The sequence below is a fragment of the Schistocerca serialis genome, chromosome 3 (assembly GCF_023864345.2).
Source record: "Schistocerca serialis cubense isolate TAMUIC-IGC-003099 chromosome 3, iqSchSeri2.2, whole genome shotgun sequence".
Lineage (NCBI taxonomy): Eukaryota > Metazoa > Arthropoda > Insecta > Orthoptera > Acrididae > Schistocerca > Schistocerca serialis.
In genome coordinates, this window is record NC_064640.1 from 911,416,869 (window position 1) to 911,431,156 (window position 14,288).

Sequence of the window (14,288 nt, forward strand, 5' to 3'; positions counted from 1 at the left end):
GTGCCAGGGGCACGTTCACCGGGATTAGCTCGGTGAACAGGGCCACCAAGTAGGTTTATACAACGCTGGCACACCTGTAACGCTGCAGGTAGATGTACATTAGCATAAGAAGAATGAAATAGCATAGAAAGACACAATTGATAATTGAAGTGCCCATAGTGAGAACAAGGAAACCTAACATAGAGTAAGCTGTAGTAGTAATATTAAATTGTATAAATTAGGACCCACTAATTATATAAGGTGGTGGGTTGATATGTATCACATATATTGAAGAATAAAAAAAAAAGAAAAAAAAAACTGTCCCAGAAGCCGTTAGTGCGAGCTCCGACAGAGGTATCGTCAAATTTTATATGGTGACCGTTTTCTAACGCATGCTCAGCTAACGCAGATTTCTCTGGATAGCGTAGGCGATAATACCTCTCATGTTCTTTCCTACGTTGTTCCACAGTGCGCACTGTTTGTCGGGCAAGATAAGCCGCCTGTTGAAGAGACACAAGATCAAATCAATGTTCAGTCCTCCAACGAAAATCCGTCTATTACTGAGACAGTAGGTCTCAGAACACATGAAGTCTACGAAATACCTTGCGGGTGTGGCCAGAAGTACAGCGCACAAACAGTGCGCGGTTGAGTACCAAGCGAAGTGGTCTGGGTTCGATTCCCGGCCGGGCCGGAGATTTTTCCTCTCGGGGACTGGCTGCTGCGTTGTCCTTACGTTCGTATCGTCGTAACCGACATTTCACTGTTGAAGTAACTGAATGGGCAACTCCCGGAAGCGAATAATAACAATAATAATGAACACAGAATGTGTAACATAACAAAACAGTTAACAAACTTCGGTCAAATACCACATCGTTCAAGCAATGATTTAATGCTAACATCAGCCACTGACGATGTAGGGAGCAGTGCAAATAAAAGCTGTAACCTGTATTCACGTTTACATGTGGAATGTTAAATAGCTGCGAACTATGGTAAATGCAAACAACAAAGATTAGATGATACGCCGGTGCCGAGATCCGCAGAGCCGGTGAGTATTTTGCCTGCCCCGTGCAACAGAGGGAGCTAGGAAGGGCGGCGAGACAGAGCGACGTATCGGCGGTGCACACACGCGATTAGCGCAAATCCCCGTCCGGCGGTGCGACCGCAAACTGACGCGTGCTGCGGGCCAGCCAACAGGTGGATGGCGGTGCGGCCGCTCTTCACAGCACTTGTCCCGCGCCAGCCTGTACTCTAATTACTGCGCCGCGGCCGGAGAGCGCCCCGAGCTTTGTTTCGCTTATAACTTAACCTCTGTCTGGACGCCATCATTTACGTTCATTGCTGCTAAACCAGGCCAGCGATAAATGTTCTTTACCTGCTACAGAGATGACTGAAATTTAGTTTTTGTTCGTCGGTACGTGTTGCGTAATAACCTGATAAATGTCAGCTTCATACGCGTGACAGTTTTATCTGTACGGCTACTGTGTCAAGTAGTTTCAATTTTGTCGCCGACTTTCCTTCAATATGGCTGTACTGTTAACAGCCGAAATACCCGAGGAGGAAATAATAATGTCCCGGAATCAGGCACAAAAGATGATGGAATTTTCTAGACACCCGGAGAACTTCGGGTGACAAATTCCTGTCGTATGTTTTCATTCCAGTGGACACGCTGGAATAAGGTACGTCATAAAATTATTTATTTACTTGTCTGGCCATAGTGCCCGCAGTTGCTTTAAAATTCTTAAAGGTCTTTGAATTCTGTCTTTGCAATTACTAGAACTGGGTATTTGTTTGACAATATGCGTTTTGTTTCATGAATTAAAACATCGTCAATGGTCTAAAAAGAAACATATTTACAGCTTTTGTTTACTTGTAGATCTAAATAGAGATCGCTACAGACACAGTGATGTTTTCTGCATAATTTTGCGCAGTGCTCCAAGTCAGTACGAAATTAGGCATTGTGCATCAGAGTCTAAACCAGGCAAGTATACAAACAGACAACACTTCCAAATGTACGCGGAAATCGGACAAAAATGCTGGAAGCAAAAATCATACACTTACATATTTTTATAGCCAACTGTTCTCGGATCTAGAAGCAAATCAAATCGGTAAATATGTTTCATTCTAGACCACTCGCAATGTTTTTTTTTTAAAAAAAAGCTACAAGAAATACGGATTTTTAGTTGTTTCAAAGATAGATTTCAAATATTTTTAATAAATGTGATTCTTCGTTTCTGGTGAATTACTGCCAACAGTAATCCATCTAAAGTTGCTGAAGGACGATAAAGAATCTGCTTCTTAATATTAACAGATAATAAGCGGCTGTAACTTTTTAAAATGTCGTACTTCTGCTACTATTGAACGACGTGAAGGTCGCACAAAATCTCCTCCAACAAACTAAAAGTTCGATTCGTACACAATATGGTACAAATAAGACAGTTTCTGCGTCAGTCACTTGTTTATTTTGTCACTACGCGTTTCGATGGTTCACACCATTACCTTCAGGTGGCTAATTGTTTATTTACATGGCTGGTGTTGGTGGAGAGTACAAACGTCTTTTCAAAGTCACAGACCAAGGGTAGTGTAGATTATTTTGCGCCTTTTGAGGGACGGTAGAGTTGTATAAGATCTGCATACTGTTGCTTGATGTGTGTTCTCTTCACTGCACGTTATCTTTACACTGTAGTTTCAAAGAAGTTGTACATGTTACCATCTTTGAAACGACAGTGTAAATTATGGTGCAGCGGAGAGGACATACATCAGGCGACAATATGCAGATCTTTTGCAACCCTCAAAAACCGCAAAATAACCTACACTGCCCTTGGTCTGTGACTGTGAAAAGACGTCTATATTCTTCACCAACACCAGCCACGTAAATAAACAATTCTCCACCTCAAGATAATGGTGTGAACGATCTAAACGCGTAGTGGCAAAATAAACACGTGACTGTCGCCGAAACTGTTTCATTTGTATTGATCAACGGTCGCAGCCCTCATAATGCCGTCCTTTATGGACGAAATATTCACACAGTATGGTATTAGAAAATACGACAATGACGATGTCTGAAATTGTTGTTGCCACAGGAATATCAGAAGGAAGAGACTGATACATTTTTCATAGCGAATTACTTCAGAGAAACGTTTTCGTAACATGAGTACGGCATTTGTTGAGTGCGTTGGAAAACGCAAATGCGATACCGTAAGGATGAACTGTTTTAAATATAATCCACCTGATTTGTGCCACGATTTACTTCTCTGGAGACACGTCAGTCCATCACTTCACAACAGAAACGAAGTATCAGTCAAAGGAGTGGGTGGAATTCACCAAAAAATGCTGAAGGTTATGGCCAGGGGTTTATTTGGATGTAACAGGGAGTTTTCATATACCTCCCAAAGGGTAAAAAAAATCGTAATTTCTGAATTTAACGGAAGTTTTTTGAAAAACTGTATAAAAAAATAATAAGAAGCTGCTCGGACTACAAAATAAAACTAAAACCACTTTTCGTAAGATACCCGTCTCTAATGATCTCGTTGTCCACAGGACGTTAAACACACATCTTCTCAGCCGGCCGTTGTGGCCGAGCCGTTCTAAGCGCTTCAGTGTGGAACCGCGCGACCGCTATGGTTGCAGGTTCGAATCCTGCCTCGGGCATGGATGTGTGTGATGTCCTTAGGTTAGTTAGGTTTAAGTAGTTCTAAGTTCTAGGGGACTGATGACCTCAGCTGATAAGTCCCATAGTGCTCACAGCCATTTGAACCATTTTTTGAACACATCTTCTCCTCCTCCTCCTCCTTGTCAGACACGGTTTCGGCTCACTAAGGAATGTTTTCAATGAGAAAACCAAGGGATAAAAAATACGGATTGTTTGAATATCCATCAGGTTCGACAGATTTATCAACTATTCCCACACACAAGAAAACTGCTGGTGAGAAAAGGCTTGAATCCAATGCAGAGTTTGTGGCAACCGTAGACTGGTGTAATCTACTGCGAACGGTGCTCTTAGACGTACTCGCCGTCTGGAAATCAATCTGCCTGATCAAAGACCATCCGAACATGCAGACAATGTCAGTCGCCGACATGTCGTGGAGGAGAAATTATCACGACGTCGCTATATATCCAGAAATATTTCTTCCATAGTCAAGCCAAGAAAATCACACAAACAACTTAAATTTAAATATTTATCTGTTTTAATTTTTACCATTTACTTTAAGCCACAAATAATGTGCGATAATACAGTACAATCGTACTGTAACGAATGCCTCCTTAAGATACAGGAGGTGCTTTCCTTCTTATTAGACAAACGATCATGGACAAACTTCTGGAAACAGTGATAATATAAAAAGTGCTTTAATGGAGAGAGAGAGAGAGAGAGAGAGAGAGAGAGAGAGAGAGAGAGAGAGAGAGAGAGGGGGGGGGGGAGGGGGGAGGGGGGGAGAGAAAAAATTTCATATTTGGAGAACCTCATAATAAACTGAAATTACGCTTGCAGCGTATTTAATTCCGAATTATTTTTTCCAGGAATAATTAGCAGCTCTTTTCCCACTTCTAACCGCGCACAATTGGCAGTTCTTTTAAAACAAAACAAGACAAATTATTGGTGTACATAAATAATAAAACTTTGGATTAGTCTAAATACTGTCGAAAAACCATTACTAAACCCTAGGGCATACTGAACTTGTTCAAAGAAGAGCAGTACGATGGTCGTAGGTTTGTTTGACTAAAGAAAGAGTGCGAAGGAAATGCCGAAAATCCCGAATTGGCAGACGCTGGAAGAGAGACGCAAAATATCCCGCGAAAGCCTACTTACAAAACCTCATTAACCAGTATAAAATGAAAAATCAAGCAGTATGCTTCAGCTCCTTACACATCTCTCCCGGAGAAACCGCCAAGACGAGGTTAGACTAATTACACTGCGCACAGATGATCTTAAGCAGTCTTCTTCCCGCGCTACATACGCGGCTGACAACTGGAGAATACCTTTATCATACTAAGTACTAACTGCCATGCACTTCACAGCCTTTTGTAAACTTTCTATGTAGATGTAGCTTAACGTTTAAAAAAGTACTTTTATGCACATACCATACAAAACTGATGCCACATTCCTCCCGCGAAGTTCGAAACTCAGATTAATCCGACAGGTGCAACAAGTAGCTACTGATAATCGCCTAAAGACCAAGCTAACTTTGCAGTGGAACGGTAGAATCAAAATGCCATGGCGACGTGAGGAAAATGAACCGAAGAACTGAAATGATTTTGTTTGTTTGAAAATTACGTGAGAGAAAATAACTATTGTTACCCAAAAGCTCCTACTGACGCTTTAGTTTCTCAGGTTTTACTGTATCAAGGGTTAGCAGGCCCTTCTCTGTCTCCTGATGTTTTTACTTCTATCTCTCAAGAAAATTAACTATACAAAAAAAAAAAAATCGGAAGAGGATTGAAACTGTTTTACGATCTTTCTCTTTTCTGTGAACAATCATTGACTAGACCTTGCCTCAAAAGATGAGGAGAAATCCGCTGTCTTGACATCCCTCATTCTATACATAATCTTTGTGAAAGTGATGAACGATTAATTACGAATGAATCCTTAAATTAATCGACAAGAGTCACTGAAACAAGATAAATATCTGTACCTTGCTGTTAATGTCATGTGGTAACTAGTAAAATAACTCTTTGCTGTATCAAAATTTTTCTCAGCAGTTCTTAAAACTGTTCGGACGCACGTGCACGAAGAAATTTCACTGTTTGTGATAAATTTGGTAGTAGTTTTGTTTTTACCAGCAGTGTCCAGACCACAGGGCAGTAGATATATGAATACGTCACTTCTTTGTTGTTGTACAGAAAGATATATGATTACAAAGCACCTAATGTGTTCTATTAATGTTAAAAAGGTATACTGGTTCCACATTTGGCAGCTCATTTCACTTTCAGGAATAACACAAACGACCTTCAAACCCCAGCTAATTATTGGAGCCACAGACTCCATTCAAATAACTTCGCCTTCTTAAATTATATTCCAAGACTGCTACAGAAAGATATGGCATTCTGGACGGGATGTTCATCCTAGACTGAGAGCGGCTATAGTATTTCGACATACTAAAATCCAAAACGCGCGCGTAAGGAGCGGAGCGAAAATCTTAGGTTGCTAGAAAAACCTGATAATAAGTTTGAAGTACATTCAACTAGGAACCTGTAGTTTGAAATCTTGCGTAATGTGTGCATAATGCTCAAAAATGTTTCTGGATGAAATCATAGACAACACAATTTCAAATATTTCATCATTAAGCCCCGAACACCTCAACAGCTTCGAACCACATTTAATATTATGAAGCTGATGGCTATACGCGGGTGTTCACTGAAATTAAAGTGATGAAAAAATACACGTGGAGAGGTTTGAACAAATTAGCGCTGTTCATAACGATACACTGTAAAACCGGTATTATTACGTACCCAACTCTGTCGAAAGCAATACAAACGATATTATTAAGTAGCTAACTTTGTAAAAACCGAGCTGCATATTCTCGGAACTGCCGAAAATATATAAAAAGGTTTTCCCTGAATTTTGGGAGAAAAAGTATCTGATATGATGTTAATTTATGCAATTTTTGTTCAATTGGACACAAGTTTCAGTGACGGTGTCATAAAACGCGTCATAACATAGGAGTAATTAATAAAAATAAAACGGAAAAGATAATAAAACATGGAATTAGGAAATGCCAGATTGAAAATAGCACTAATAATAACAGTAATAATAATAATAATAATTACACACCGCCTAATTTTTTTCTTCATTTTACAAATTTTAATAACTGCCAAGGAAATGGGAAGGTATTAGTCATGGCCAATTAGTAGAAATTTTAGCTACATTCTCCAGGAATTCTCCGTGGAAAATCCAGATCGGAATGGCTGGGTCGGGTAAACAAGATGATATTCCCTAAATAACTTTCATATTTCGATATACATTTTCGTGATTATTCTGATAACAGATGCAACTAAGCTTAAAATATTATTCTATCATCTTCCGGAGTGCATCCGGATGTACCCCCAAAAGGCGATGAAATATTCTATTCGCCAGAAAAGACTTCAGCTGGAGTTGCAATAATCATGGTTTGTGAGTGTCAGCGTTCGACTCTAGTGGAAGTCTGCTGAAAGTACACGTTGTAGAGTACTGCAAACATGTTTTTTAAGGGAGTTCTCTCAAACATAAACCGTATGTATGTCGCGGGTTCACTTATGGATGCTGCTGTCATTTTTAAACAAGTTCATTTCGACAACGACAAACCTCAGAAGCGAATGCAATGAGAATATAAGAATATTCCTACTCCTTAAACAGAAATGTACATGAGTTTCGTGATATGACACCACGAATGACCCTGACTGCCTGCTTTTGGGAGAAATATTAGTTCTCTTTTTAAAGCAGTTATAGTTTTCTTGATTCTATAACGCAAGTCTCAACGGAACTGGTTCGGTTCAATTTTTTCCTCGTTCCGTGGGTCATACTATTGATATCTCTCCTTGACGTGGAACGTGCTAGGTAGTTTACAAATGAGATACACTTTCTCTGTGCAGTCATGTCTACATGTTGACTATTTACATTAATGGATTTTTTGTCTCAACTTCAGTGTACAATAACAGTTGATAAACGTAACCAAACAACGTACGTACATACTATCAAGTCCGAAATATATCTATGGAGTAGTAGTTGTGAAGCAGAAATGATTTCAATTTATGTTTAAAACTTCAATTATCTCTCAAAATTTTTTAATTACAAGATAGGTGGTCGACTATTTGTAACGTTACTGACTTCGCTCCTTTCTGTGCAAGAGTCAGGTGAAGCTGTCGATGGAGGAGACTATTTCTGTTCCTTGTGTTTTATTTATGAATGCTACTATTATTTTCGAATTGTGCCCGATATTTCACAACGTACTTGATAAGAGAGCAATCTATTGCCAGACTGTTGTTAATATGTTGTTTTTTGGAGGACGGAACCAGACATTATCCTTACAGAACATTTCTGAGCAATGATTAGTTCATGTCTTTGTGTGGAAAAACACCAGAAAATTATACCATATGTCATGAATGAATAGACGTATCCAAAGCAAGCTAATTTTCTAACATTTTCACCGCCAATATCAGCTCTTATGTGTAGATCAAATGCTGCTGAACTCCGTAATTTGACAGGATCTGTATTATGTGAATTGTAACTCAAGTTCTGATCAGTATCCACATCCAGCAATTTTACACAATAAGATTCGTTTATTGATTATACCTCTTGTCTTGTACAGAATGTACAAGCAGTGTCTGAGCGAGATAATGGTATGACGCTTGTTATGATCTCTGGCGAATCTGCCCGAAAAAGACGCTGTAAAGGTACTAAAAATGAACCTCAAGATCGGCGTAGGTGTAGATTCACGAACTTTGACATGTAAACAGCATACACCACACGAAATCTTCGTTGTACCAGTACTCTCCGCCTTCAAATTTACGAGTAGAATACGGTAGCGAATACTGGAGCAAATTTAGTGTAAGGTGCTGACATTCTAGCCGAGAAAGCACCCAGTGTTGTAAATGGATGAATACCTGATACTGATGCATCGCTTTAGCAGTACTATTTCTCTCCTACTAACTATTACGTATTTTGTAATGACTGGCGGTCAACAAGTCTAAAAAACGATTCCGCTATTCACCGCCAGTCACACTTGGTTATGCCACTGGCAAATCTCTACTCTATTCATCGTATTTTCACATTCTTCTAAAAAAAAATTATATTTCAACCTCAAATTATTGTTATTTTAAAAAAGTATTAATCGTTGTCAAATGTTGGAAATAAAAATGAAACAAAAAGACTGAAATACAGACAACAAACGAAAACTGTAATGTGTACGACCTTTTTTAAAATATCAGGTAACAGATCTTTAAATTTGCAATAAATAAATTAAAGATAAATAAAAATTTACGACTATAACTTTGCACGCTTCTCTTAATCTATTAAAAGCCTCCTAGTAATGTTCTCCCCTTTCGGAAAGTACTCAAAAGCCGTTAAAAAAGACTACAAAAAGTATAAAGTAACATAGCAGTAGTTTTATTTTTTCGTGGATCACTTTATGACAAATACATTATTAATGTCACGGTATTACAGTCTAATACAAAACATCTTATGTACAGGTACTTATACACTTAGAGGTTTAGTTTGAATATGATGGGGCAGGAATAAGTAGTCGGCCCCGGTTTATTGCAGAAACCATTCCGGCGTTTGCCTAACGTAATTTAGAAAACGACGGAAAACCTAAATCAGGATCGACGAATCGAGACTGGAACCTGGAGCCCCCATCCTGCTAAATACAAGGCCAGTCTGTTTAAAACGGCACAACCTCAATCGGTTTATTCCTGGTGTACATCGTTCTTGTGAAACACAACTAGCTCTTTACTCTCACTATCAACAAGTGCTGACTGCTATCGACTACGGATTTCATATTGATTGCGTATTTCTAGATTTCCAGGAGACTTTCGACACCGTATCTCACAAGCGGCTTGTAATCAAATTGCGTGCTAATGGAATATCGTCTCAGTTATGCGACTGGATTCGTAATTTCCTGTCAGAGAGATCACGGTTCGTAGTAATTGACGGAAAGTCATAGAGTAAAACAGAACTAATTTCTAGGCGTTTCCCAAGGTATTGTTACAGGCCATCTGCTGTTCCTTATCTATATCAACGATTTAGGACACAATTTGAGCAGCCGTCTTAGGCTGTTTGTAGATGATGCTGTCAAAAAAATTGTTCAAATGCCTCTGAGCACTATGGGACTTAACATCTGAGGTCATCAGTCCCCTATAGCATAGAACCACTTAAACCTAACTAACCTAAGGACATCACACACATCCATGCCCGAGGCAGGAATCGAACCTGCGACTGTAGCGGTCACGCGGTTCCAGACTGAAGCGCCTAGAACCGCTCGGCCTCATCGGCCGGCGATGATGCTGTCGTTATCGTCTAGTAAAGTCATAGGAGATCAAAACAAATTGCAAAACGGTTTAGAAAATTAGCAGTTGGTCATAAATAATGAAAAGTGTGAGATCGTCCACGTGACGGCTAAAAGGAATCAAACTTCGGTTACACGATGAATTAGTCAAATCTAAAGGCCGTAAATTCAACTAGATACCTAGGAATTACAATGACGAGCAACTTAAATTGGAAAGGACACATAGAAAATGATGTGGTGAAGGCGAATCAAGGACTAACTTTTACTAGCAGAACACTTGTAGGGAGCAACATATTTACTACAGAGACTGCCTACACAGCGCCTGTCCCCCTCTTTTGGAGTACTGCTGCGCGGTGTGGGATCCTTATCATAGAGGGTTAACAGAGTACATCGAGCAAGTTCAAAGATGGGCAGCACATACTGTATTGGCGCAAAATAGAGGAGAGAGTGTGACGGACATCGTTCCGGAATTTGGGGTGGGCATTATTAAAACACAGGCGTTTCTCGATGCGGCGGGATCTTCTCACGAAGTTAGACACCCACTTTCTCCTCCGAATGCGAAAATATTTTGTTGACACCGACCTACATATGGAGGAATTGTCATAATAATAACATAAGGAAAATCAGAGCTCGCAGAGAAAGTTGTAGCTGTTCGTTTTTTTCCGCGCGCTGTTCGAGAGAGAGAGATTTACGAGGGCTGTCCAGAAAGCAAGTTACGATTGATCGCGAAATGAAAATCACAGTGAAAATCAGAAATGTTTCATTTGTAACAGTTAGCTACACCTTTCAGCTACTTCTCTACGTAGTCGCCGTTCTGACTCAGACATTCGTCGTAGCGTTGTACCAACTTTCCAATACCCTCATCATAGAAGGCAGCCGCCAGTGCTTTCCGCCAATTCTCTACGCTGGCCTAAAGCTCGTTGTCAGTGCAAAAATGTTGTCTTCATAGCCAGCGGTTCGTTTGAGCAGAGATGAAACTCAGAGGGAGACAATTACGGGCTGTATTGTGGGTAACCAAACATTTCCGACTGAAACGATGCAGGAACATCTTCATTGCCCCTGCAGAATGAGGCTGACAGTTATGTAATGTTGGTTGCATAGCTTCAGGGGAAAATTCTCACCAGGCCCTCGTACTTGGCGGGAGACACTATTTGTTATAACATCTTTACGCGCTCACTAAGAGCTCAGGAATGAAAAGAGCGACGTAATTCTACCTAGAGTCATACTAGAGACACTGCCCAACACATCTTTGCAAAGCTTTATCGGATTTTCATAGTCGTTTCCATTTCGCGACCGATCGTAACTTACTTTCTGGACAGCCCTCGTATTATAAAGGTGGTTCGATGACCCCTCTACCAGGCACTTATGTGTGAACTGCAGAGTATTCATGCAGATGTAGATGTAAATGTGAAACACTATTATGCAAGTAAGTTATTTAATAATATAAATGCTACTGCTACAGTGTCGATTTATTTGTCAAAACGTATCGCCAAACACAGTACATATAGTTGCGTCAGTACACGTGTACTGTGTACAAACAGCAACTCGTTTGATAGCTGGGAGGAGTAGAACGTTTGCGTGCCTTACCGGGCAGCGGGGAGGCGTGCAGCGGCGGCGGCAGCAGGCGGGAGCGGGGGCGCGCGCCCGCGGCCTCGTACTGGCTCTGCTGCTGCATGGCGGGCGGTCGCCTGCTTACTGGCCCGCCGCGGCCGCCCGCGCCGCCCGCACGCCCCTCCACCTCGCGACGCCGACGCCACGCAGCCCTGCCGTCGCGACGCACACGCGCACGCCGTTCTCTGCCGCCCGATTACGCACCCAGTACGACGGACATTTCGGAAATAACGCACACTAATTTATTTTTCTTACACCTTTTTCCCCGACTGTTACACAAACGTCAACTGATGATCGAAGTGATCGCTGCGTCAAAAATCTACTGGTACCAGTCACTGAGTGCTGGTCCCTATTTTGACTGGACCAGAGGTGAGAATCTTCCTACACCTCAGTAAGGAGGCCTGAAGATGGCGTAATACACTGAAGAGCCAAAGAAGACGAATGGAATATTCCAGAATTTGAAACACGAACAGCTGCTAGCATGAGTTTCTTAGAAGTGGATACCTTAGGGGTTGCGAAGCAACTCAAATCGCTTGATGCGGGCAAGTCTGCAGGTCCAGATTGTATACCGATTAGGTTCCTTTCAGATTACGCTGATACAATAGCTCCCTACTTACAAGGGAACCTCCCCATCGCACCCCCTTCAGTTTTAGTTATAAGTTGGCACAGTGGATAGGCCTTGAAAAACTGAACACAGATCAATCGAGAAAACTGGAAGAAGTTGTGTGGAACTATGAAAAAAATAAGCAATATATACAAACTGAGTAGTCTATGCGTAAGATATGCAACGTCAACGACGCGCTGAGCTCAGCAGCGCCGTGGTCCCGTGGTTAGCGTGGGCAGCTGCGGAGCTAGAGGTCCTTGGTTCAAGTCTTACCTCGAGTGAAAAGTTTAATTTTTTATTTTCAGACAATTATTATCTGTCCGTCCGTCCGTCCGATGCGAACACTTTTTTGGAAGTGATTATCACATCCATAAGAAAAGCTAAATCGGGCAAGGTAGAAGAATCTTTTTACCCATTCGCCAAGTATACAAGTTAGGTGGGTCGACAACATATTCCTGCCATGTGACGCACATGCCGTCACCAGTGTCGTATAGAATATATCAGACGTGTTTTCCTGTGGAGGAATCGGTTGACCTATGACCTTGCGATCAAATGTTTTCGGTTCCCACTGGAGAGGCACGTCCTTGCGTCTACTAATCGCACGGTTTTGCGGTGCGGTCGCAAAACACAGACACTAAACTTATTACAGTGAACCTAACGGACACATCATAACTTTGCGAAAATAAAGAAAGAAAACTTTTCACTTGAGGGAAGACTTGAACCAAGGACCTCTCATTCCGCATCTGCTCACGCTAACCACGGGACCACGGCGCTCCTGAGCTCACACCATCCTTAATGTTTCTTATCTTGCACATGGACTGCTCAGTTTGTGTATTTTGCTTACTTTTTTCATAGTTCCACACAACTTCTTCCTGTTTTCTCGATTGATCTGTGTTCAGTTTTTCAAAGTCTATCCACTGTGCCAACTTATAACTAAATCTGAGGGGGGTGCGATGGGGAGGTTCCCTTGTTAGCAATCATATACAACCGCTCGCTCACCGACAGATCTGTACCTACAGATTGGAAAATTGCGCAGGTCGCACCAGTGTTTAAGAAGTGTAGTAGGAGTAATTCATCGAACTACAGACCTATATCATTCACGTCGCTTTGCAGTAGGGTTCTGGAGCGTATACTGTATTCAAACATTATGAATCACCTCGAAGAGAACGATCTATTGATACGTAATCAGCATGGTTTCAGAAAACATCGTTCTTGTCCAACGCAGCTAGCTCTTTATTCGCACGAAGTAATGGCCGCTATCGACAGGGGATCTCAAGCTGATTCCGTATTTCTAGATTTCCGGAAAGCTTTTGACACCATTCCTCACAAGCGACTTCTAATCAAGCTGCGGGCCTATGGGGTATCGTCTCAGTTGTGCGACTGGATTCGTGATTTTCTGTCAGGAAGGTCGCAGTTCGTAGTAATAGACGGGAAATCGTCGAGTAAAACTGAAGTGATATCAGGTGTTCCCCAGGGAAGCGTCCTGGGACCTCTGCTGTTCCTGATCTATATAAATGACCTGGGTGACAATCTGAGCAGTTCTCTTACGTTGTTCGCAGATGATGCTGTAATTTACCATCTAGTAAGGTCATCCGAAGACCAGTATCAGTTGCAAAGCGATTTAGAAAAGATAGCTGTATGGTATGGCAGGTGGCAGTTGACGCTAAATAACGAAAAGTGTGAAGTGATCCACATGAGTTCCAAAACAAATCCGTTGGAATTCGATTACTCGATAAATAGTACAATTCTCATGGCTGTCAATTCAACTAAGTACCTGGGTGTTAAAATTACGAACAACTTCAGTTGGAAAGACCACATAGATAATATTGTGGGGAAGGCGAGCCAAAGGCTGCGTTTCATTGGCAGGACACTTAGAAGATGCAACAAGTCCACTAAAGAGATAGCTTACACTACACTCGTTCGTCCTCTGTTAGAATATTGCTGCGCGGTGTGGGATCCTTACCAGGTGGGACTGACGGAGGACATCGAAAGGGTGCAAAAAAGGGCAGCTCGTTTTGTATAATCACGTAATAGGGGAGAGAGTGTGGCGGATATGATACGCGAGTTGGGATGGAAGTCATTAAAGCAAAGACGTTTTTCGTCGCGGCGAGATCTATTTA

The 14,288-nt window shown here is 41.4% G+C and overlaps 1 protein-coding gene across 1 annotated transcript in view; it reads right to left on the reverse strand.

The window, feature by feature from the left end:
• Nucleotides 1-11,636, reverse strand: part of LOC126471317 (dystrophin-like) — a 585,796-nt gene extending 574,160 nt beyond the window's left edge. The window contains exon 1 of the mRNA XM_050099439.1: nucleotides 11,541-11,636. Within this exon, the coding sequence (XP_049955396.1) occupies nucleotides 11,541-11,628 (88 nt within the window). The 5' untranslated portion in view covers nucleotides 11,629-11,636. The remainder of the gene's footprint in view (nucleotides 1-11,540) is intronic.
• Nucleotides 11,637-14,288: the final 2,652 nt, after the last annotated feature.